Source organism: Amblyomma maculatum, chromosome 1 (genome assembly GCF_055883805.1).
Source record: "Amblyomma maculatum isolate TAMU_Amacu chromosome 1, ASM5588380v1, whole genome shotgun sequence".
In the NCBI taxonomy this organism is placed as follows: Eukaryota; Metazoa; Arthropoda; class Arachnida; order Ixodida; family Ixodidae; genus Amblyomma; species Amblyomma maculatum.
In genome coordinates, this window is record NC_139344.1 from 391,828,156 (window position 1) to 391,850,181 (window position 22,026).

The 22,026-nt window shown below is 45.1% G+C and overlaps 1 protein-coding gene across 2 annotated transcripts in view; it reads right to left on the minus strand.

The window, feature by feature from the left end:
* The window catches only part of woc (zinc finger protein without children), a 58,776-nt gene extending 37,206 nt beyond the window's left edge, over positions 1–21,570 (minus strand). For both annotated transcript variants that reach the window (XM_084594662.1, XM_084594653.1), the window contains exons 1-10: positions 21,231–21,570; positions 19,622–20,247; positions 18,154–18,217; positions 15,869–15,960; positions 14,290–14,520; positions 12,156–12,425; positions 11,036–11,233; positions 6,174–6,410; positions 5,208–5,502; positions 145–335 (exon numbers count right to left, since the gene is read on the minus strand). In XM_084594662.1, coding sequence (XP_084450788.1) covers positions 145–335; positions 5,208–5,502; positions 6,174–6,410; positions 11,036–11,233; positions 12,156–12,425; positions 14,290–14,520; positions 15,869–15,960; positions 18,154–18,217; positions 19,622–20,239 — 2,196 coding nt within the window. In that variant the 5' untranslated portion in view covers positions 20,240–20,247; positions 21,231–21,570. The remainder of the gene's footprint in view (positions 1–144; positions 336–5,207; positions 5,503–6,173; positions 6,411–11,035; positions 11,234–12,155; positions 12,426–14,289; positions 14,521–15,868; positions 15,961–18,153; positions 18,218–19,621; positions 20,248–21,230) is intronic.
* Positions 21,571–22,026: the final 456 nt, after the last annotated feature.

A 22,026-nucleotide genomic window follows, 5' to 3' on the forward strand; every position in this document is an offset into this window, starting at 1 on the left:
GGGCACCGCTGCAGCAGCGATAACTGCCTTGGCTCTGATAATGCGCTGGTTCGAAGCTCCCATTGGAACATGCAATAGCTCTCGCTCTTTTTTCCATCTGGATGTTCAAGGCGCTAAAGGGTGGCACAGGAGCCAGTCCCTCACCTTTGGCATCGCTGTGAGGGTGGGAGGAGGCCGGAGGGAACTGGGCACGGAAACGCTTTTCATTTCAGAGGCCGACTGCATGGACGTAGGGATGACCGGCTGGCCGCCCGGTTTCACCAGTGGCGCCAGGGAGCGGATGTTGGAGATGACTGGAGTGTTGCTGCTTGTCCCAGCCGCAACTTGGCTCTTGCCTGAAAGAACACGGCCATCTTGCATCACTTCGAGGTACAGCGAGTCAGCAGCCCGCTACCAGCACTGACTGCAGTAGGCTAAAATTAGTTTGCACTAAGGCAAATTAATGCAGATTAATCCAACCATATATGCTTTCATGAAAGTTCTCTCTGCTTGTTATGGTTTCAATAAATTGCATTTCAAACAAAAAGCCTTTGGTTAAGCTGCACCATTGGTTTGCTCCTACAGTCTCCTGTGGGAAAAAAAATGCCTTGCAGGTACCTATGCAGTCGGTAAAAGACATTTATCATACCATAAAAGAATAAAAATTTCAAGCCAATTTAACCTTGAAATACCAAAATATTGCCAAATATTAGGCTCTGCAAATATTCAAATGTCTCAAGCGTCAACAAAAATAATGCAGCCTTTGATTAAGGCTTCAAAGTGAATAGCGATGCATAGAAAATTAGAATATTTCCAAATACTGTATTTTTGCAATTCTAAGCAGCGATCGCTATTTTCGTACAAGGATATTGAAAAAACAAAAAGTTTACATTGAATCTTCGCAACCTCCCCTTCTTGTAAGGGAGAGTGAGTCCAAGCAGCCATGCATGCTTGCTCACTCTTATCAAGCCTCTTATCACTCTTCGTAAAGAGATGTCAGAGTCAGGAGGCAGTGCAACATGCAACATGATCTCTGCCTTCTCATGTTGCTGCAATGCTGCACCACACAACGGATGGCAGCAAGATGGCAGCAAAAGATGCAAAAAGACTGGCTGAAAGTGCACTACAGATGACTCCAATAACTTTATCGGTGCTATAACATGTTGTGTCATGTGGAATTGGTATCGACGGTGCTTGCTCGAGAGGATTTGGTCAATTATGTTTCTTGGACACGCCGCTGCTTTGTTTGGTGTCGGTTGTTCAATACCCCCTAAGGGAAATTGGCATGAGCTTAAAGAGGGCTGCCTACGCCTTGAAGTTTAAGCGAACAGTAATCAGATTTTCCAAGATAATGGACTCCGCAGCACCGCCACAGAATTCGGCGTGGACCGGGCGAGCGTCATACCTTTCACTTTTATGAAGAGAAAAGTGTCAATAAATACCTCTGTACCTCATTCAATAGCCACATTTTTTTTCAAAATTAGGCAGCTTTCATCATATGTTTTACCAGGCAGCACATTCTTTTCCTCGTGTTTAAAAAATATATATACGTATCACCGAAATTTTACTGTACTGTGCAATGTCAGCATACACTAAGGGAGGACACGATGCAAACAAATACAATTTTGCGCCAGAAAGTTGTTTTTAGATTATTATTATTATTATTATTATTATTATTATTATTATTATTATTATTATTATTATTATTATTATTATTGAGTCTTCGACTAACAAAGAACCTCTCAGCAAAATTTTATTAGTGGACGTGCTCTAGAAAATCAGAAATTCTCGGTCATTTAAAAGTTGGTGAATCTATTACGCTGTTACATGCATTTGTTTCTGGTTTTTATGTTTTCAATGTGCTTTTTTATGGCACAGGAAATTAATAATGATGAGATGGAGTGTCGCACTTATGATCCCTGCTGTTCTGGCCAAATTTGGTTAAGAACAGCGCCTGCCCGCTGTTTCGAGCCCAAGAAAATTGCCCACAATCACCATTTTCAAAGCACGCTCATGGGGAACGTATTCGACCTAGCACGCAGTGTGTAACCTTGCCGGAAGAATCGTTCCTTCCTCTTTCCAGCATGCACACACGCTTCCACCCAGAGTGGAGTGAGACATGAGTAAAGCTGAATATTGAAAGCACGAAGCTAGTAGAACGGCGAGCCCTGATTGGCTAGAAAACCGAAGCTTGAACTGTAATTGACGTAAAAGAAGCATGCTATGTTGTGATGTGTGAGCACGACAGCTGGCTTATTGTACCTGCCCCCTCCAGGGCAGCAACCTGTGCATCGACCCCCGAAAGCAACGTTTCAGAGGAGCCAGACCTTGATCACCAAGACACCCGCTGCTGCATAAAAGCCCCTGCCTCCCTACGGATGCGAGACAACGCACGCAAGTACCTCAACTTTGACAGGTCTCCAGCGCCACTGAGATGAATGACCGCATGCATGAAAGGACCTCTCGTTGCAACCGTAACACGGCATGACCAGCAAATGGTGGCTGCCATGCCGATGCATGGCTGGCTAGTTTTGAGGACTATGCAGCAGGCATAAAAGACCAATTCGGGAAGGCCCAAGAAACTTTTTATCTCCCAATATCGTTGACAAGGTGCAGGTGCCAAAAAGCGCGACCAACAAAAGGCCAAATACAAGGTTAGGAAAGGCGGTTCGTTTCACCACTATTCAACCAGCGACACTGGGGCAGGATCCCCAAATAAGCACCAGGCCTGGACCAATGTTGTGACATGGACAGGAGCCTCGCAGCACGGCGATTAGCCGCAGTTATGTCCAATTTGGGTCCATGGTGACTAAAGGGTAGGAAACAGGTGGTCTAAGGGGACCGAATATGCGAGGAGCAGAGAGAAGCGAGAGAGATTTTATCCCGACCCGCCGCTTGTTGAGTGGTTCCTGGCGATCCGCAATGTAGACAACGCTGCTCATCTAGCCTGCCAAATCCATAGCCCCAAGCAACTGAATGACTTCTAGCGGCCACCGGACAACCGCAAGCTGCTGGGCAGACCATCCTTCCCTCAGGCAGCCACATCCCATGAATAAATGTTTCGTTTAAGCAGTCAGCTGCGGTGTTGACTCTTTCACACCTCATCCCAGTACGAATCCAAGTTCACCAACTTTCAGGCTGCATGCTGTGATCTCACATCAGAGACGTCAAGTTTCAAATGTCTCTTCGCACCATGTCAGGGCTCGCTTTGTCAGACCACATCTGATCGCATCTGGCACTGTCACCTTGCTTCTCTGGCTTCTTCACGCATACATATTTGTTGCAAGGCTGCCAGCCATGAAGTTCATGTCACAGAATGGCTCCGGTAGATGAAGCTGCTTCATGAAAGTGAGAAGCTGATGCAGCACAGGCCGACCACCCAAGATTACCTCTATTAAAAGTGTACAGGCAGCTGAAGCACTGGCCGCTTTACTCTTCAACGAAGAATCAAAGGGACTGAAGAGGTTCCTAGACAAAGCAGAACATTTCTTGTGGCACACACACTGCCAAGACCACAGAGGAGAATACCAAACTGTGTGTGGTGTAGGTACGAGCAAGAGCATTCCAGAGCTAAAACGTGGCCAGAAAAAAAGCGGCAACTTGAAGCTGCTGCTGCTGCTGAGCAGCACCGAGTTGAAGGACTAACATATGCTGCTGTAGGTTTCCTTAAACACTGGAGCTTGCGATTTTCAATCTCGCAGACAACGTCCCAAAGCGACTCGGGCTACGAGAGATGCTGCAATGGAGGGCTCTAGAAATTTTTGACCACCTGGGGTTCTTCATTTTCACTGACATCACACAGCACACGGGCGCCTTGCTTTTCGCCTCCATCAAAAAGCGGCCGCTGAGGTCGGGATTCGATCCCGCATCCTCGGGCACAGCAGTGGACCACCTTAACCACTGCACCAGCACGGCAGGGCCGAGGCCTTTATGGGAGTATAGACACCTAATTTTTGGGTTTGCGTTTTATCCTTCGTAATGATGCCTAAGACATTACTGTATACGAATCACCACGTCACATTCGCCTACGAATGCTGAATAATTTATAATCGAATGCTGAATAATTTATAATCGAATTTCTTTTTTCGCCTGTTTCAGTTTCGTTTTCAATGACCGATCGATGACTTTGATGTCAAAGTCAAGTCCAAGTCATGTGAGGGATGAAAATACAGCGATATAATCATTCCTGTGCCATTCGAATTGACTAAAATGAAAAAGCCAGCATGCCTCAAGAACAGGAATCACTACATGTGAAGAATCAGCGACAATATCACTGTTTTTCATGCTGCGCGTCAAGACTTAATTGTGACGTCCCAGCCGTCTCTCGGCTGCTGTAACCGAAAATGGTGAAAGAAAATTTATATTATAAATTATTTAGCGGTCATAGGTAAAAACTGCGTGCGGATCGATATACAGGAATGGCTTACGCATCACTAACAAGGAAAAATACCACCAAAATTTGGTGTCTATAGTCGTTTTAATGCTACCGCATCAAAAACACAGTATGATTGCCACGCACACTGCCACATACAAATCAACCTTCCCTGGGAAAATGAGCTTCAAAAGTAGGGAATCAATATTTGAAGCTGGTCTAATTGCAGGGTAAAATCTAATTTCGGCCAAGTAAAGGATGGCATCACACCCCCGTGCAGCATTATTCTGTACAACTTGTCAAGTACAATACCATGGCACACTTAGAGGTATAGCTTGAGAAGCTGCCTATGTGCGCGTGAAAATGTTTTGTTTACAAGCCACGACTGTTCCACACAGGATCATGTAACAGAGCCAAAGGCAGTGTTCAAAGCCTATTACTAGCCTGACATTTATGTCGTAATAAATACAAAACACATTCACAAATTCACAAAACATAGCAAACATCTGAATGACTACTGGAACTAAATTGCCCTAGGCATTGGAAATCATACGGAGTCCTGCATACGCAACGAGCAGATGTGCTCGTCCAGATTAATTCACCGTTCTAAATCACTTCAGATGACTGTAATGGCTGCAATTCTTTCAAGTCTTTGTAAACAAAGACTTCTGTTAGGCATTTCTGATGTGCTCATTCTTTCTTTTAGCATATTTTACATTAAGCATTTATGCTACCTGCACTACCTTGCAATTACCTTAGCGCATCCCCCAAAATCTTGTTCCAAGCTGAGGCATTCCATACAGCTCACTATAACAAGTGTAAAATAAAATGCCAGCAGCGAGAATTTTCCACTCACCCATGGTAGCCTGAGTGACAGTGGGTGACGTAGTGGTGAGTAGGGGCAAGTTCTTGAACTGGTTCTGGAATGTGATGACACACTTGTAAGAGCAGAAGTTGCGTATCGTAGCGTCGCTCATGGTCAGGTGGTACTGGGCTGGCATCATCTTGGTGCAGTTGTCGCAACGGATAACACGTGATGATGTCGCATTGTGGTTCACCCGGAACAGGTTCAGGCAATTGATGGAACAAAAGAGGTGGCTGGGTGAATTAATTTCCACTTGTTCGATCATGTCAAAGTTGTACTTCTTCACCTGCAAAACGATGGGGAAAAAAAACAAAAAACAAAGCAACCTTGTCGGAGAGCACACAGAGGTGAAATTGCTTCTCAATCATGCCGGAACATATTTCATGAGCATACGCATATAATTTCACACCATTTTCAACACAAAACATTCTTCCCAACATCTGTGAAAATCTCACCGAAGAAAAGCTGACAGTCCCCTTTTTAAGAAAGAGCTCACATTACAGAACAGAAAGTTGCTAGTGTGCAATAGAACTTCATTTGGCGGTCGGTACTTAGGATGCTCGACCTTTTTCCCACATTTACAGAAAACAATTGCATCATGCATTCCACTTAGTGGCTGGCGGAATTTTTCAACCATGAACGGCTGGCCACATTACAGCATAGAGTCAGCGCTGCCAAAGTAAAAAATGCATTTTTAAATGCCCCCCCCCCCCCAGTACAGAAAAATCTACTCTTCTGTGCTTACTGAAAGGCCACAGAGGCCATGCCCACGCAAGAGCACAGCAAAGAGAAGCAGCGAAGTGGAGCTATGCACATATCCTACAGCAGCACAGCTACATTTTGACAAAGCGACAGATTGCACCCAGCCGTGACAAAGAACAGGGCCTTGCATTCAAACCACACAAGATGGGGTGAAGCATAACTGCACAGAGGCACAAAAGCAGCTCTCGGGCTCACCTTGCACCACGAGCAGGGCACTATCTTCCTATGAGACAGCACGAACAGGTTCACACACGCCTTGGTGCAAAACTGCTGGCAAGCGTTGTCGTAGTAAAGGGAATGAGGTGGGCAAGCTGTGTTGTCAAACAGCTTGTGACAGTTTTCGCAAACCACTGTTTTGATTTTGTTTGCATAACGGAACTTAGACACGCAGGCATCGCTGCACAGGCGGTGGGACCCTTCGTTGAACTCCACCTGCAACAAAATGGCCATCGTTAATAGACCACAGTAACTTGGACACTTGTCATACACAAAAGAAGAAAAAATAAAGAAAGCGACGCATCCAATACCCTGCTGAGTTTAGAGGAGGAAGTGAGATTGCTTTCAGAAGTAGATCTCTGGAATTCACAAGCCTGGCTTTCTTCTTCCAAAAGAGGAAGCAAAGAAGAAAACCTGGCTATTTTATACGCAAGCACACTCAGTTCAGACATCAGTGGAATCACAGTAACATTAACCTGGCTGATACAAATTCAGGATGATATGAATTCTTAGAATTCCGCAGCTGGAATGCATTATGTGCACTGCGCCGAATTTCGGATGTTCTGAACGCTCTCCTGTGTCACTATGGATGATATGAATGCGAGACACGAGACTACAACACCAAGAACTATGGCTGCTCACACATCGTTGACTTCCTTACTGCTGGTCGTGCCGTACGCAGAGACCAGCTCGCAGCATCGTGTGACCCACATATCATTTACTCTGCCCTTAGCCACACTGTATGCACAGGGAGAACTATGTGGCAGAGTGCAGCCCGCACATCGGTGACGTCGCAATCACCAGTCATGCTGTACTCAACGAGAGTATTGAGCTGTGGCTGCACAAGTGTTCTGTGCAGTTCCCATGTTTCCGCATACAAATTTTGTCCATTTCCATGATATAAAATTTTGGATGACATCAGGAGTAGGACAGCCAAAAGAGGTTCAGAAGCAGCTCTTGGAGCAGTGGAGCAGAAAAATATGTGTTTTGGAGCATTTTGTCTTCTGGAGCAGCTACAGAGAAGAAATGTAATCATTTTGAAGCAATTTGAGAGCATGCGATCATAGTAAAATTTCATTAAAATCGTAAAGGTCTCCCACTATCTTCTTCGTAGTTCAACACAGTAAAAGTGATGCCCGCTCACAAACAGCCCCGTCGCATTTTGAGTACGCTTAACTTCACGAACTATGAACAGTGAGTGTGTAAACAGTGCACAGATTTAGCGCACTGAAAGAAGTACCACAAAAATCCACGTATAATATGAACTCGCATATAATATGAGGTGTAATTTCGGAATAGCAAAAACAGGAAAAAAAGTTTTCCATCCGCGTATAATGCGAGCGAGGAAAGATCAACAAAAGTATTTATTTGCACTACATTTCGCGGTTACCCCGCAAATCGTATGCACTCTGCATTTTCATGTCCAACGCAACCCTGCACTAAGCCACCAGGCGACGAATAATCCACGAACCTTCATGTACTGGCGCTGATTCACTCCCGTTCTCGCGCCGGTATGCTTAATCGGAAAACTTCACACACCTAAGAAGAGTGGCTCACAGTTGTCCTGCCAATCACAAAAATCACATGGTCGTCCAGCTGTTCTAAAGCCGGTAGACCGCTTCCAGCTCGGACGTGGGACAGCAGCGCACGAGCTGCTGGCCATCGTGCACCATCCTCGAGCCTATTCGCGTCTAGCGCCATGTGCAGGCACGAGGCATGTGCACCAAGGAAGTGTTCTTAGATTCGGGGTTTTCATGATCGTAGCCGACCGAGACATGTATCGTCTGCTGAGAGTTCCTTGCTAGAGACATCTTTCTGTAGAAACTATTTTCGGTACCTCTACACACATTCAGTATCCCACAATTGTCGAAAGTGCAACCGACGCGCTCCATGCAAATACTGTTCAAGCATCTGCTATCCGGCTCTAGAACACGGCTAGCATGGCTGGATAGGTGCACGAGAGACCCTTCTCTACAGAGTGGTCCTTCTCTACATCGTGCAAAGTGCGATCAGCCTCCTTCCGGTCACGTGTGTGTTGTGGGCACCGTGGTAGCGAGGATCGCAGGGTCAGCGTGGTGAAAACGAAACCAATGAAACAGTCAGCCAACGCCACCACAAGATAGCGCCCCCTCTCGCTAGAAGATCGATTCTGATAGCACTGATTAATAACAAGGTCGGAACTGCGAATTTAGACTTACATTCGTTCAGATCCGCATATAATAAGAGGCGGAAATATGACATGATAAAATCGAGAAAAAAATCTCTTATACGCGGTTTTTGCGGAACATGGGTGTAGCGAAGTAAATATGCATAGGTGTTAGAATGCATGACACCATCTCCAAATAAAAAATAAAATACGAGTGAAGCGCCAAGCAGCGTTGGAGGTGGCAGCCGCGGGTTGGTGTAAAATTAAGGGAACCGAACCTATGCCACTGAGCTGTACTTGGAAAGTGGGGACTCCAATCGTCATCGTGGACGCACAAAATTCACCTGCATTACTGTACCAATAACTTCAGGTTCGGGAGAACTACAGTACAACCTCGTTAATTCGAAGTCATCGGGACCGCGAGAAATCTTTGAATTAAGCGGGTTTTCGAATTAACCGAACACACCAAGAAATAAGACTTAGGCAAAAAAATTCGTTGCAGGAACGTGTTACCTTTATTCGGCATATTTTGAATTACTACTGAAAGTAATCAGAGATGCTGGTTTGCCGCGTCCGGTAGTTTGCGGCTCCTAAGGTCATGCTCTCGAGTTGGTCAAATAAACGAAACATCTCTGAACTTCCACCGCGGCACTCAACAAAACTGCGGATAACGTTCAGCGATCCGATAACTTCACCAAGAGCAGGTGCTCGGGGAGGCTCGTCGCTATCGTCGCTGTCATCACGCATGTTCGTACCAGCAGTGATCTCACTCTCCAAGTCAGAGTAGCCAGTCTGCTCTTCGCTCTCAATGTTGATATACTCGGCGAAGCCGACTGCGTTGGACTCATCCTCTGCGCAGAGTACATTGATGCGGTCGCAATACTCTGCTCCTTCTTTGTCAAGAGTAGTAGTACATGGGTGGTCTGCATCGGCATCAACAGTGCTTTCACTGGAAAAACCAGCGTGTTCAAAACACCGCCTGATCAATGTGGGCTCCACTTGTTTCCAAGCGTACACCATGAGGCATATGGCTCCGAGGAGGTCGATGGAGTACTCCTTGCCATTGTCGTAGCAAAGGAGCATGCGCTTGAGCAGGGGCACGCCATGCCTTTTGGCCAACTCGGTCTTCGAACAAGCGCTCTTGCCTGCTTCCTGGATCAAGCAGAACTTCTGCTGCAGCGTTAAAGTCTTGTACTTTGGCATTTCTGCACTGCTACGGTCACAAAGCTAGCACTTCTGCACAGTCCCGCCCAAAAAAACGGCAGAGTAGCCGACCCCTAACCACAGTGCCCAACACAAAGAAATGGCGCAGGCGAGACCGGCGCGGCGGTGGTGGTGACGTACTTGCAGCGTCGGAGGCACGGGGGAAGAGTGGGTGAAGCACACCAAGGGATGGAGTGGGGGCGAGGTCACGTGATAAAAACCGGTATGCCCGCCGTGTTGCAGTGAAGCACGTCTTCTCCTCTGCAGGCGCGTGTTTCGGCGGTGCGCGAGGTACACTGTGGACCGATTTTTGTGCAGAGAGTGCTCCGGCTGGGGCGCTTCGCCTATAAATCATCACCATTACCATGTGGCTTTGCCTTGCGGCTCCGTAGGGCCGTCGTTTCGCCGGGTTTGCGGCGAAACATGGATCAGGCATTGCCGCATAGCAGTCCAAATTTTCGAATTAACCGGGCTGGCGCAGGCCGCCTGTTCGAATTATCCGGCCAAATTTACATTGGAAAATACGGGACCGCAGAAAACCTTCGAATTATCCGGGATTTCGAATTAACCGAGTTCGAATTATCGAGGTTGTACTGTATTTCGATGACTGTTGGCTGCACAGGGGTCATACCTCGACACTACAGCGACCCCTCCCCCCCCCCCCCCCTGGTTTGAAGCAACAAGTGCGAGCCCGCTCATGTCTGAATTAACGAGTGTCCAAAGCCACAGACTTACACAGGCCTGGATCGTGCTCCCAGTCTGATTTAACAAAGGAGGAAGAATTAATAAGAATAAGATTTTACAAAACTTGTGTAGGATTAAAGCGCTGAATCCAGGAACAATTTTGTGGGCACAGACGCCAAGCACTACACTCGCAACTGTTCACGTCTTGCACCACATGCCAGCGCTCGGCACATGCGCCAACGAAATTGCTCTTGTATTTAGGGCTTTAGCCAATCGTCCGATGTATCACCTGCGGAGGGTCCCTTACTAGACGTCCTTCCGTAGAAACTCTTCTCTGGTACTTCTAAATACATTCATCATCATCATCACCCTGCAGGGCGAAGGCCTCTCCCATATTTCTCCAATTAACCCGGTTCTGTGCTAGCTGCATTCACTTGACCCCTGCGACCTCATCCGCCCACCTAACTTTCTGCCGCCCCCTGCTACATTTTCCTTCCCTTGGAATCCAGTTTGTTACCCTAAGCGACCATCGGTTATCCTCTCTTCGCGCTACATGTCCTGCCCATGCCCATTTCTTCTTCTTGATTTCCACTAGAATGTCAGTAACTTGAATTATTTCTCTGTCCCACTCTGCACGCTTCCTATCTCTTAATGCTACCTCTACCATTTTTCGTTCCATAGCCCTCTGCATTGTCCTCAACTTAAGGAGAATCCTCTTGGTTAGCCTCCACGTTTCAGCCCCATAGGCGAGTCCCAAAGCACAGCTGACAAGCTCCTTGGGAATGCCTGGTCCTTCCTGTGCACCCACCTGGTACTTGGTGGTGGTCTCAGCCTCGCAAGCCGCGCACTTATGGGCCACCAGGTTGGCCGCGTTGAAGGCGTTCATGCGTTCGTACCGGTCGAGGCACTGCTGGCTGCAGAAGTCCTTGAAGTGGCCTTTGTCCCCAACAGGGGCCAGGAAGCCCTCCGTCTGCTTGCTCAGGTCTTTCTGGCACAGGCAGCACACCTGTATGCGGAGGAGGGGGAGGAGGCAAAGTGACGTCCGCACTTGTTGCCACCAAGTGCAATGAGGCTTCTTCGAATGTCCTCAGCTAAAGCAATGCTGGCACTACAAACACCCAAGACCTAGCCAATGGAGATTATGTTTTTGTCACAGACAAGGTCCACCAACAAGCTGGCAGGTCAAATGTGTGTGTTGTCCAGCTAGTTGGTTCTGTACAGTATAGAAAAAGTTAGCGCAAATAGTTGGACAAAGACACTTATGTGTTGTATACATCTCTTCTATACCTTTATCCAAGTTTCTGTGCTAGTTTCTATGCAAAGGTGATAGAACTTTGGAATATTGAGAATAATGACAACTGGAATAAGCAGAAACTACAGGTGCTAAACAGCAACTACACTTAAACATAAGTTAACAAAGCTAGTAGAGCTAAGTATTTTTTTACGCAAATCTCCAACAATGTAGCTCAAGAGCAACACATCAACAGCTACACAACACGTGCCACGAGAATGTACAAACTGCTGATCAGTAAATTGAAATTACTTCAAAACTTAATTAAACAACAACAATGTACAAAACAACTTCCGGACAACTTTTATCGACTGTATGCACAAAAAGCAGTGAAATTCTGGTTTTCTTCTTCATATAAAGGTGCAATGCTGTAAGGCCGGAATTTCAAAAACAAGATGCCTGTGACATAAAGCTCTGAAGAGGGGCTCGCACAATATTCTTTCCCAACCACCAATGTCTGGTCCTTCACAGTTTTTGCTAATAATAGCATATAGATATTGGCTGACAGATGGCGCAAAAGCACTGCTTCATGATGGCTATTGTGGCAGGTCACAACATAGGTTGCTATGCTAAATGTAGAAAAAGGAAAAGAACAGTCAGGACCAACTGAGAGGTGTCGCAAGTGACGTCCACACACCTTGAGGCCCCGCTTGAACTCTTCGAGGCACTTGCCCGAGCAGAACTGGCGGATGTCGGCGCCAAAGCGGACACAGTATTTGCCCAGCGAGAGCTGGCTGACGGCTGTACGGCAGTGCGAGCAGTGCGAGCCATGGGTGCTCTGGTACTTGCGCAGGCACTCCTCCGCACAGAACTCCATGGTCTCCCAGACAAGAAACAAAGTGCCCTTCAGGTCAGCAGCCTCCACGCTCTGCTTGCACTGCACGCACGTCCTCTTGGGACGCTGCGACTGGAGACGGCAGCACAGGCACACATTTTCAATGGCAAATCCAATGACTTGCCAGTATTTAGCTCACAATCACACCAGATGCCTTACAGTCTCCTTTCAATGGTTGCTACAAACCATTTGTAAAACACGGAATGAAACAATTTCAAAAAAGCCAAAAAACAAACTGGGGAGAAAAAAAAGAAAAGCATGATGTGCAGGTACCTGCTTTTTCAGACTGCGACGATGACGTTGCAAACATTGTTGAAAATAACGAGTTCATGTAGATGCATCAAATGGCTAAAAACGTGGCTGCTCATTATGACTCCACTTACGAAATGGCTGAAATGACAGCATGAAAGCAAGCCTTAAAAAAGCATATGCACCAAATTTCTGCTTGCATTTTTTTTTTTCTCTCTTTAAAATAATGTTTGAGACATCAGTACACTTGTATTGCAATGTGACACCAGTCCATGACCACTGAATAGCAATCCATATTTTAATTTCTTTGCGATTTTATGTCTGTTTTGGTTCCATTGGCCAATGTGGTGTTTAGGTGACATGAGACATATATAAAAATAGCACTACAATTGCAGATATGGAATATGTTGCGATTCCAGCCCTTGAAGCAACCCAGCTTATGTCTTGTAGTGAATTAAGTATCAACAATTACACCAAAGCTTTCCTGCACCTCACAGGACTTAAACATCAATTAGAAGAACATGTCACAGTCATCTTTCAGATGATCAAACCAAAACAGCAGCAAGGAAGAAATTGAAATTATATGCTATTTAGCAGTCATAACAAAAGCTGCATGGTAAACTATGCATTCTAATGCCTCAAACATCATTTCAGAGAAGAAAACACCAACTAAAATTTAGCTCCTATAATGCTTTAAGGTTTCTGTTCAGTGACTAGGAAGAAAGTGTCAATTTGGGGGTAGCATATGAGACGTTACGAAGGCAGTGGTGCCCATAAAATTCGCCCAACTAAGTAACAAAAACATTAAATGCAATACAACAAACACCGCAGAAATTAGGCGCTCAGACAGTGCCAAATATGACCAAAATCATCGAGACAGAGAGGGCAACCTCCAGAAAGCATTTCAAAATATATGAACCTTGAACAAGCGCCAAAATTGGCCATTGAAAACCAGCCGCTTTCTCACCAGAGACCATGAATGACTGCCACTATAAATTTGATGACACCAGGGACTCTAATTTTTTTTTTATTTCCCCTCTTGTGGTTCCTGCTGGCCCACAAGCCACAAGCTCGATATAACACAAGCAACAAAGACAGTTCTCTTCACAACCACTCCCGTAGCACAATAGAATCCTGCTATAGTAAACTCGAATTGCTAAAGTGAAACTGTGGTCCCATTTCACCCTTTCAAGACAGCAAAAACAGAGCGAGGAGTAGGAAACACACAAAATGAACAAACAGAACACAAAGCCAATATGCCGAGACAAAAAAAGACCTGTGTTGTCAAGTGAGAAATAAGAAAGGTGGGTGCCTGGTTCACAAAACGACTTTTCAATAACAATTTGCGCCAAGTAAGAGACACAGCAGCAGATGTGCTGTTATGACTATGACAACCTTTTGTTATTGATAATCATTGTGGAGCCCAGATATATGCTCCACAGTTTCAAAGATCGAACAATATTTTTATAGAGCAATGTCATTATCAAAGATGCGCCATTCACCTAAAAACTCCATTTAGAGCTGAGGTACTACACGTAGTACTGCAGAGTACTGCCAGGTCCGAAAGTCATTTCAGATGTGTCAATAAATGCACCCGTGCAGAATCGGTATTGAACTCAATTATACCAGGAAAAGGAAACAGAAAAAAAAAGAAAAAACATCAGTGGTGTACTGGAGATTCCCATACCTTCTGGTGTTTCTCCAGACAGTCAGCAGAGCAGAGCGTCTTGCATGGCCCAAAGGATGAGTAGAAGCCTGTGCTGTCAGCATGCTCTTTCTGGCAGACAGCACAGCGGTCACGCTCAGGCGGCTTCTTCGGCGCGAGCTTCTGCTTGCTCCGAAAGGCCTTAAAACAGACATCTGAGCAGAGGAACTGCGTTCGGCCCTGGTAAAGCACTTGGTAGCGAAGACCTTTCACCTGCCGACAACCAAGGTTATTTTCCATTCAGCCTTTGTTTCTTTTGGAAAAAAAAGCTAGCATCATCAACAGACAGTATTAGTTTCATGTACGTGAAGCGCCTACGTGTGACCAGTGCACATGCGCAGAACGTGAAGGGTCCGTGTGAGCTTCACAGACGTACATGAGATTCCGATTTTCACGTTGAGGTCCTCACGTTGCTGGCGTACTCATAGCGTTGAGAACATCAATAACATCTTCTTTGCTAATCCCTCAACGCAATATCATGTTCTAAACTGTTGTACGTGCCTTCAATTTTCCCACTCTTACCCTTACATAAAGGTTTAAGCGATAAATAGCTTTTGTTTTCCAGATAGAAGGCCGATTTTGCAGCTGTTAAGCCTGGCGAAGTAGCGTTTGCTATTGCCATAGCAATGGTCTCGCGAGACTGGCTTGGCTTGGACTTATCTTGTATTAGAATGGCTATACTGAGGCTGGATTAATGGCTTGCTTTTGACTCGTCTTGTATTAGAGTGGCTGCAACAGCGTCTGTATTTGTTAATAGAAGGCGCTAGGAACGACGTGCGGCGTGCGTTGTGGACGTGTAACTATAAGGCTTTCAAACGACATGCGCTTCGGCTGCGTAGACTTCACACGTTCACATACATGAAGCGTTCACGTACGTGAAACTAAAGCTGTCTAACAAGTGAAAAAGTTTCTGAAGGCATCTGGCATAGTGCAACATGTTTGAAACCTCTGCATGTTTCAATCACCCACGAGCATAACTGCAATGAGGCACAGCCTTGAGCAATACAGAAAGTGGACCTAAAATATAGTCCAACCACCTGGCATAGCATTTCTCAATATATATTACCGAGACAAATCGGAGGCAACCAGAAAAGTGAATAGAACCGCATCTATGGTTAAACCAATGCTTCAGCTTTCAAGTGAACCCACTGCTACAAACGATTACTTTTAAAATGTACATGCAAAAAATTTTTGTAAATTTTTTATACTGATTAGGTGAAACTGTTTGAATATTCACAATTGTCAGACACTTTGAGAAAAGAAAGAGCCTTTACGTCCTTTCAATAACAAAAATAACAAAACTTTGAAAGGATGCCAAAGACGCCCACAGCGACGTAAAAATATCAATATTTCTAGACCCTTTTTTACTCAAAGTGAGAGTCGATGGCCCCAATGCACTACGGTCTACATAGTTTTCGAGCCCAAATGAAGTTTGTGACATCAAGTGGTGTCAGCAATCAAGCATCAAAATGTCAGCATGCTCTCCCGCAATAACATAACCAAAACACTAGAAAAGATGTTGCTCTCCAATGAACAAACAAAAAGAGAATCAAGTACATACAGCAGAACACACTGCACACGTGTTGCCCGACTTTTTGGAGGAACCACTTTCACGTGCAGGACTCGCTGGCTTCGGATCTGCTTCAGAAGAGTCTGAAATGGGCAGCCACAGCTAAGTACAGCAATAATCGCTGCAAGCTTGTGCAGCCTTTTTCCATGCAAAGCCGTTGGCAGTGTTAAAGGACAGAAGAAGCCCAATTTAAACAGCACACACAGTTAACCGAAGGCGCCCTGCATGCCCCAAGAGGCAAACAGCAAGTAACACAGAAAATGTATTTCCTTGCAATTCTTGAGTATGCAGAATCAATTAGGCTTGACCGACTTTCAGAACCTGTCACCGGAAACAGGTTTCAGAAACATAAAACCTTAACCGACTTTCAGAACTTGCCACAAGTGGCATCAGCACGACACATGAAACAGGGTCCAGAAACATGGGTCTTGTGTCTGAAGTTGCATGGTCTTAAAATTACCCAAGTCATATTGACGAATGATACATCATGCTCCAGGGTTGCTCGTACTATATGCAATATAATGCTTAGTGTTGAAAAGAAGAATGCAAACATAACTCTGATTTCTCTAAGCCTTCAATAGTCACTTCAAACAAAGAGCAGCTAAGGCAATTTTGCATAAAAAAAAAAAACCTTTCGTTTCATGCAAGTCACTAAAACTAATCCTTCCCAAATGCCTAGCAAACACATGAGTTGCAGCTTCAATGCACATGCTCATCAAGTATTTCATATATCTTTTTAGAGTGCAGGTAATACAGAATGTTTTCCCTCGAGGCAGAACCCTGCCCTGTCCTCCAGAGGGCCCAGACCTCAAAGACAGTGAAGATGCAGCAGCAGTGGCAATGTCAACAGTATTACAAAAAAAAAAAAAAAAAAAGGGGGGGGGGGGGGAGCAATGTGCATAACTTTACATTTTTACTGGATGTACACCCCCTTTCGAAATAAATGAAATGCGAATGTGTCGAGCAAATGTACTTTCTTTGAATCTAAAGCGGATTGGTCGAGGTTTACTGGTGCACTGTATAATTCATGGAACCACATTAAGGCGGCACATATCTATTCAGTGGTGCATGAGATGACGGCAATGAAATCGATGTTTCTGTCAAACATTACCTTACATTTACTTTTGAAAGCACCTACACATAAGAAAAGGTAAAACATCCCGAAGCCAAACCAAAGCTATAAGAGACACTATGGCAAATCGAGCCCGGTGAGTTAACACTAAGTGATGATGTCCAACAAGTATACGCCACCACAGTCGCATTTCATCTTGAGCAAAGTGCTCCCAATGCATGCAAAAATCAAAAAGGCTACACAGCAAGACACCATAGCCTCCGAACTACCAATGTTGCTAGAATGCTGCCTGGCTCATTAAAGTAGTATGACAGCCCCATCTGGCAAGTTTTAAGCATGCTCATCATACACCCTTGTGCATGCTGCCATTCAAGTGAACATTAAACAAAAACTAAATGCAACTGACAGAAAGTATGCTTGAACCTTGTCGATCCAAACAACCTCAACCGGAACTGATGCTTTGGTCTTAACGGAGTGAATTGAAAAGGCTAACATTATTGTACACTCCAAATAATTCAAACTCACCTTGGGTCATCTTTGAGTTTGAATTACTGAGAGGTGGCCGGTGCAAGCGAAGTGCCTCAACTACCTATTTATTCGAACCTAGGCTGACAATTTCTTTAAAAACAAGAGACATGAAACTAGCTGAAGCCTGGGAGGGCATGCCGGAACGCTTGGCTGCGTGTTCGTTCTAAAGTGCAGAAGCACAGAAGGTTGTGCATTATACAAAGAGGACAGTGACAAAGAGATCAGCGATGACAATGACAAGTGGGCGGAAGCAAGTTTGAACAAATAAGTGTCGTTTGTGTGCTTTCCCTAGTGGCGTGCTCAATTGATTCTTTTTTTTTTCTTTTTGGCTGGCTTCAATTCAAACAAAGTTCTTTTTGGACCCTTTAACTTTATGGGGTCAGCCTAGAATTGTGGTGGGCCTAGATTCGAGTAAATGCAGTATACCAGAGAGTTTTAGCAGTAGTGTTTTAGCAGCAACATTGCCCGCTACCGCGCGCAGCCAGTATGTGCGAGCTGGTTGGTCCCAACACAGCAGGTCTTTGTGCAGACTTCCAACATGTAGCGCCATCTACCGCCGTCAAGGCGATCTGGGCATGCACAGTGGAATGCGTGGTGGCAGATCACGGTAATGGATTGCGCTACGCCAAAACTCTCTATGCCAATGAGAGTATCACATCGAGTGGGTGATGCTGACCTTTTGAGTCATGAGTCAACCGTTCCTCTGTCACCTCAGATGTACTGTCACTTGCATTCGACTCCTGCAAAGCATGTGAAACCAGATGCCCAGACATAATGCTTCGGTCTCAAACAGGATTATCAGTTTACATTACAAGAAATCCAGCTACGTTCAATAAAAAAGTAAATAGCAATAATACAAGACCAGTTCAATGAGAATCTTAGTCTGGGCTTGTTGGTTCATAGTTTTTACAAATTAACACAGCACAAAGAAACCGGACACAAAAAGAAGATAACACCCAAGACGAGATGGGCACTGTTATATATTTTTTTCCAAGACGGGAACAGCGCCCGTCCCGTCTTGTGTGTTGTCTTCTTCTCGTGTCCAGTTTCTTTGCCCTGTATTAATATGCAAATACAAAACGACAATGCCGTCAAGAATAAGCAGTATATTCATTCATTTGTACACAGCCACAACATTTAAGACTTCTTTTTGGACTACTTCAAGAACATCACCACCCCTCAAAAGGGCTGATAAGGTTCACACTATGCTTATTACTTAATATTTTTGCTGAAACTCTTACTTCCAACTAAAGATACACCTTGATGTCAAAAGTAAACCATAAAGCATCCATCAAAACAGAAAAGAAAAAATGCCAATGTTGAGAGCAAAACTGTAGCTCATCAGACAGCATTAGAGTTGGAATTCTTAGTTTTTATTATTTTTGTTTAATTTGGCAGACACTTTTTGGTGTTTATTTCAAAATGCAGTTTTCAAATTTTTTAAAGTTATCTACAAATTATTAGTTTTTTTATTATAGTTAACACACATCTGGTTGTACACCCGGCAGTGATAGTCAAGGAAAAGAACACCAAAACCAAAAAAATGCAGTGTAAGTTAAGTAATAATGGAACCCTCAGCCAAAAGTGGAAACTATATATTTTTAAAAACTTGGTTTAACTATAGTCAGATATAACTTAAGTAAAAAGTGCCAGATGCATCTCAAAAGCAGGCCCTTCAGCCAGTGGGGTCAACCAATTTTCATGGCACTACAGTTAATCAGATTAAGCAATGGCAAACCTTCTTTCCTCTGCTACACCCAGCATTGTCACATTAGCAAGCCTGTGTGAATTATCCCTGATGTTGTGAGAAAGGGTCAACACCACTGGCTGCAGAGGAAGTCCCTTAAGGGGCAAAAGCTACTTTTTCCCAGGACTATATAAGATTATGCGAGGATCACACTATTCAGATGATCACAAGAAAGGTCGGCACTCGTGCTAAACCCCTCTTGTCTTTCATAATTGCAGAAATGTCACAACCATTCTTACTTAAATCGAAATGAACCAACCAACATCGCCAACAATGCAACCTACTAAGCTGCTCAAGGTTTAATCTGTTCTCTTAGCATATATTCAAACTTTATGAATATGTGGTCAGTTGACATTAAAGGTAACCAGGAGGATTTCATCAAGTTAAAAACACTTACCCCATCACCCTTAGACTCTGCTCTGGAAGCACCTTTAGAATCCCCTTTGGACTGTCCAGAAAGTCTCTCAGCTATTGCGTGCATGATGGACAACTTGGAAACTTTTTTAGACTTTTTCTTCATTGTCCTTCGTGGCGTTGAAGGTGTGGAGTCCTCAGAATTAGTTTCCTTGTTTTTCACCGAATCCGAGCCTTTGGCATCAGGAAGTGGCAGGTCTTCACTAGGCTCCGAGGCCTCGGTTTTTTCTGCGTCATCATCCACTATCGAGTCCTGCTGGCTGTCCCCACACTCAAGAGCTTCACTATTACCCTTGGAGCCATCTTCTACAGTACTTATTGCGTCTGTGTCCGACGAAGGCTTGTCCACAAGCCCCACTTCTGCAGCCCCTTCATCACTGGTTCCATTCACAGGCCCTGCAGTATCATCTTCAGCTACTGCACTTGTGTCGGGGCATCCGTTGGTTATGCCACTATTTTGTGATGCTTCATCACTACATCCCGTATCATCACAGACTTTGGATTCTGCACTGTCGTCAGCCTCCTTGCTTGGCCCATCCTTGATGCATGCAGTGGCAACTTCACCGTTGGAAGCCAAAGATGCGCATATTTCCACATCCATGTTGTCATCTAAAAGTGAGGAACAATAAAAATCAACTGGTAAGAAGCTGAAGTGCATAAGGTTGTATAACAGACACCCATGCCTTTGGTTTGAGTGCCAAAATCGTTAGGGTTTTTCTTGCTCTATTTCGTCCGCAGGAATGACGCATGTTGACTATGATGCCGTACGAAAAAGTTAGGTTATTTAATGCAGTTAAAATTCTAGAGGAATGAAACACTTTTCAAAATCGTTTTGCGGCATCGTGAACACGCACCACGTATCACACATGAAATTAGAGATGAGCGATTTTGACGTCAGCTTGTGCAGACGCTTATGCTGAGAACCAATGCAGCATTGGAGATTGGTGCATGAAGCAGCCTTTTTACTCCGCCAGTCTACCGAAATTTACGCCACGCTTCTCGCAGACGCCTAGCGTGCGCGAAAGCGAGAAATCAACACGTGCGCCAAACCTCGAGCAAAAGTTGACAGCAGAGATCAACCTAATATGCGCCAAAATCACATTACGAATGAACGTGACCGATGCACGTGCAGAAGAGGATGAAAACCAGACAAACTGCCTTCGCGTCTCGAAGTGCGTAACCGGGCGTTCTTCCGAAAACGCGGTACTGCCGGACAAGCAAAGGTTTGCAACTCTCCGCCAGCTCCAAAAAGCATCAGAAAGAGATTTTGATCAGTATCTTCGAACTGGTACGTCGAACTGGTACGCTCTTTACAGGAGACGCATTCACACAATCAGGCTATGGCGAGGCACCATGCAACCATTTCCTGTTTTAGCATAATCTAATCCAATGTTTTAATAACTATCATGACTGCTTTTCTGAAGACAAGAAGCAAGCGTGAACACAGCACTGTTTTTAAAAAAACAGGCACTAAACAAGACATCCAGCGTACGGACGGACATGCAGATCGCAAAATGCATTCAGTTCGACAGTCTGTCGCTGTCACCGATCGCTCCCTCGTGTAAAGAAATCTGAGCTCATAAATAACTCACCGATATAGCACCGAGATTATTATTTCACTGCGCGCGCTTCATCTGTTCAAAGATGTTCGGGCACTGGAGGTAAACGCACGGCGCTAGGCCTTTTTCATCACACATCGTAATCCCGGCGCCGGGAACTTCACATCTTTATAGTGCTTGCAGTGAGCGCCAACTTTAACAGGCTTCTATACGGTCGGATGCGCGCCCAGTCCACAAGTGGCACAATATCACGCTCACACCGGTGATATTCGAATTTTGCGAAAAAAATTTGACACTTGCGCACCAACGTGCACAAACAAAGTGCTCGGCGTTCGCCGTTCGTCAACTGCTCCTTGAAGTTATCCAAATGTTTACTACACGCAATATCCGGTAGAGCATTAGTAGGTGGAGCTACTTCCGCCAAACTTTGATGACGTCGAAGGCTAGCATGTATGACATCATTGACTGGAACTTCTTCGCGTACTTTCAAAAAGCGCCGTTAGCACCATAATTCATTCGCCAGTTAAGTTTAGAGTGGTTACAGTGCCTATGAAACGTATGTGCGCCGCCCCTCCACTACGGCCTTGGTAAAAGGCTGTGTAATCCTGTGTACCGCACTGCTTTGGACTTCGCATAAAAGCACGTTCGGGCGGAAATCAAAAACGCGCTGCGGGCGGCGTGCACGTAGTACATGTGTGATGCCGCGTACGTGCAGTTCGTTTCCATGCACGGTTTCCAATTCGCGCGCAAAGTTGGCAGCCGCACAGATGGTGCTGAACGTGATTACGCCATTACGCTTCCAACGCGTGATCACGGTGTGCGCCAATGT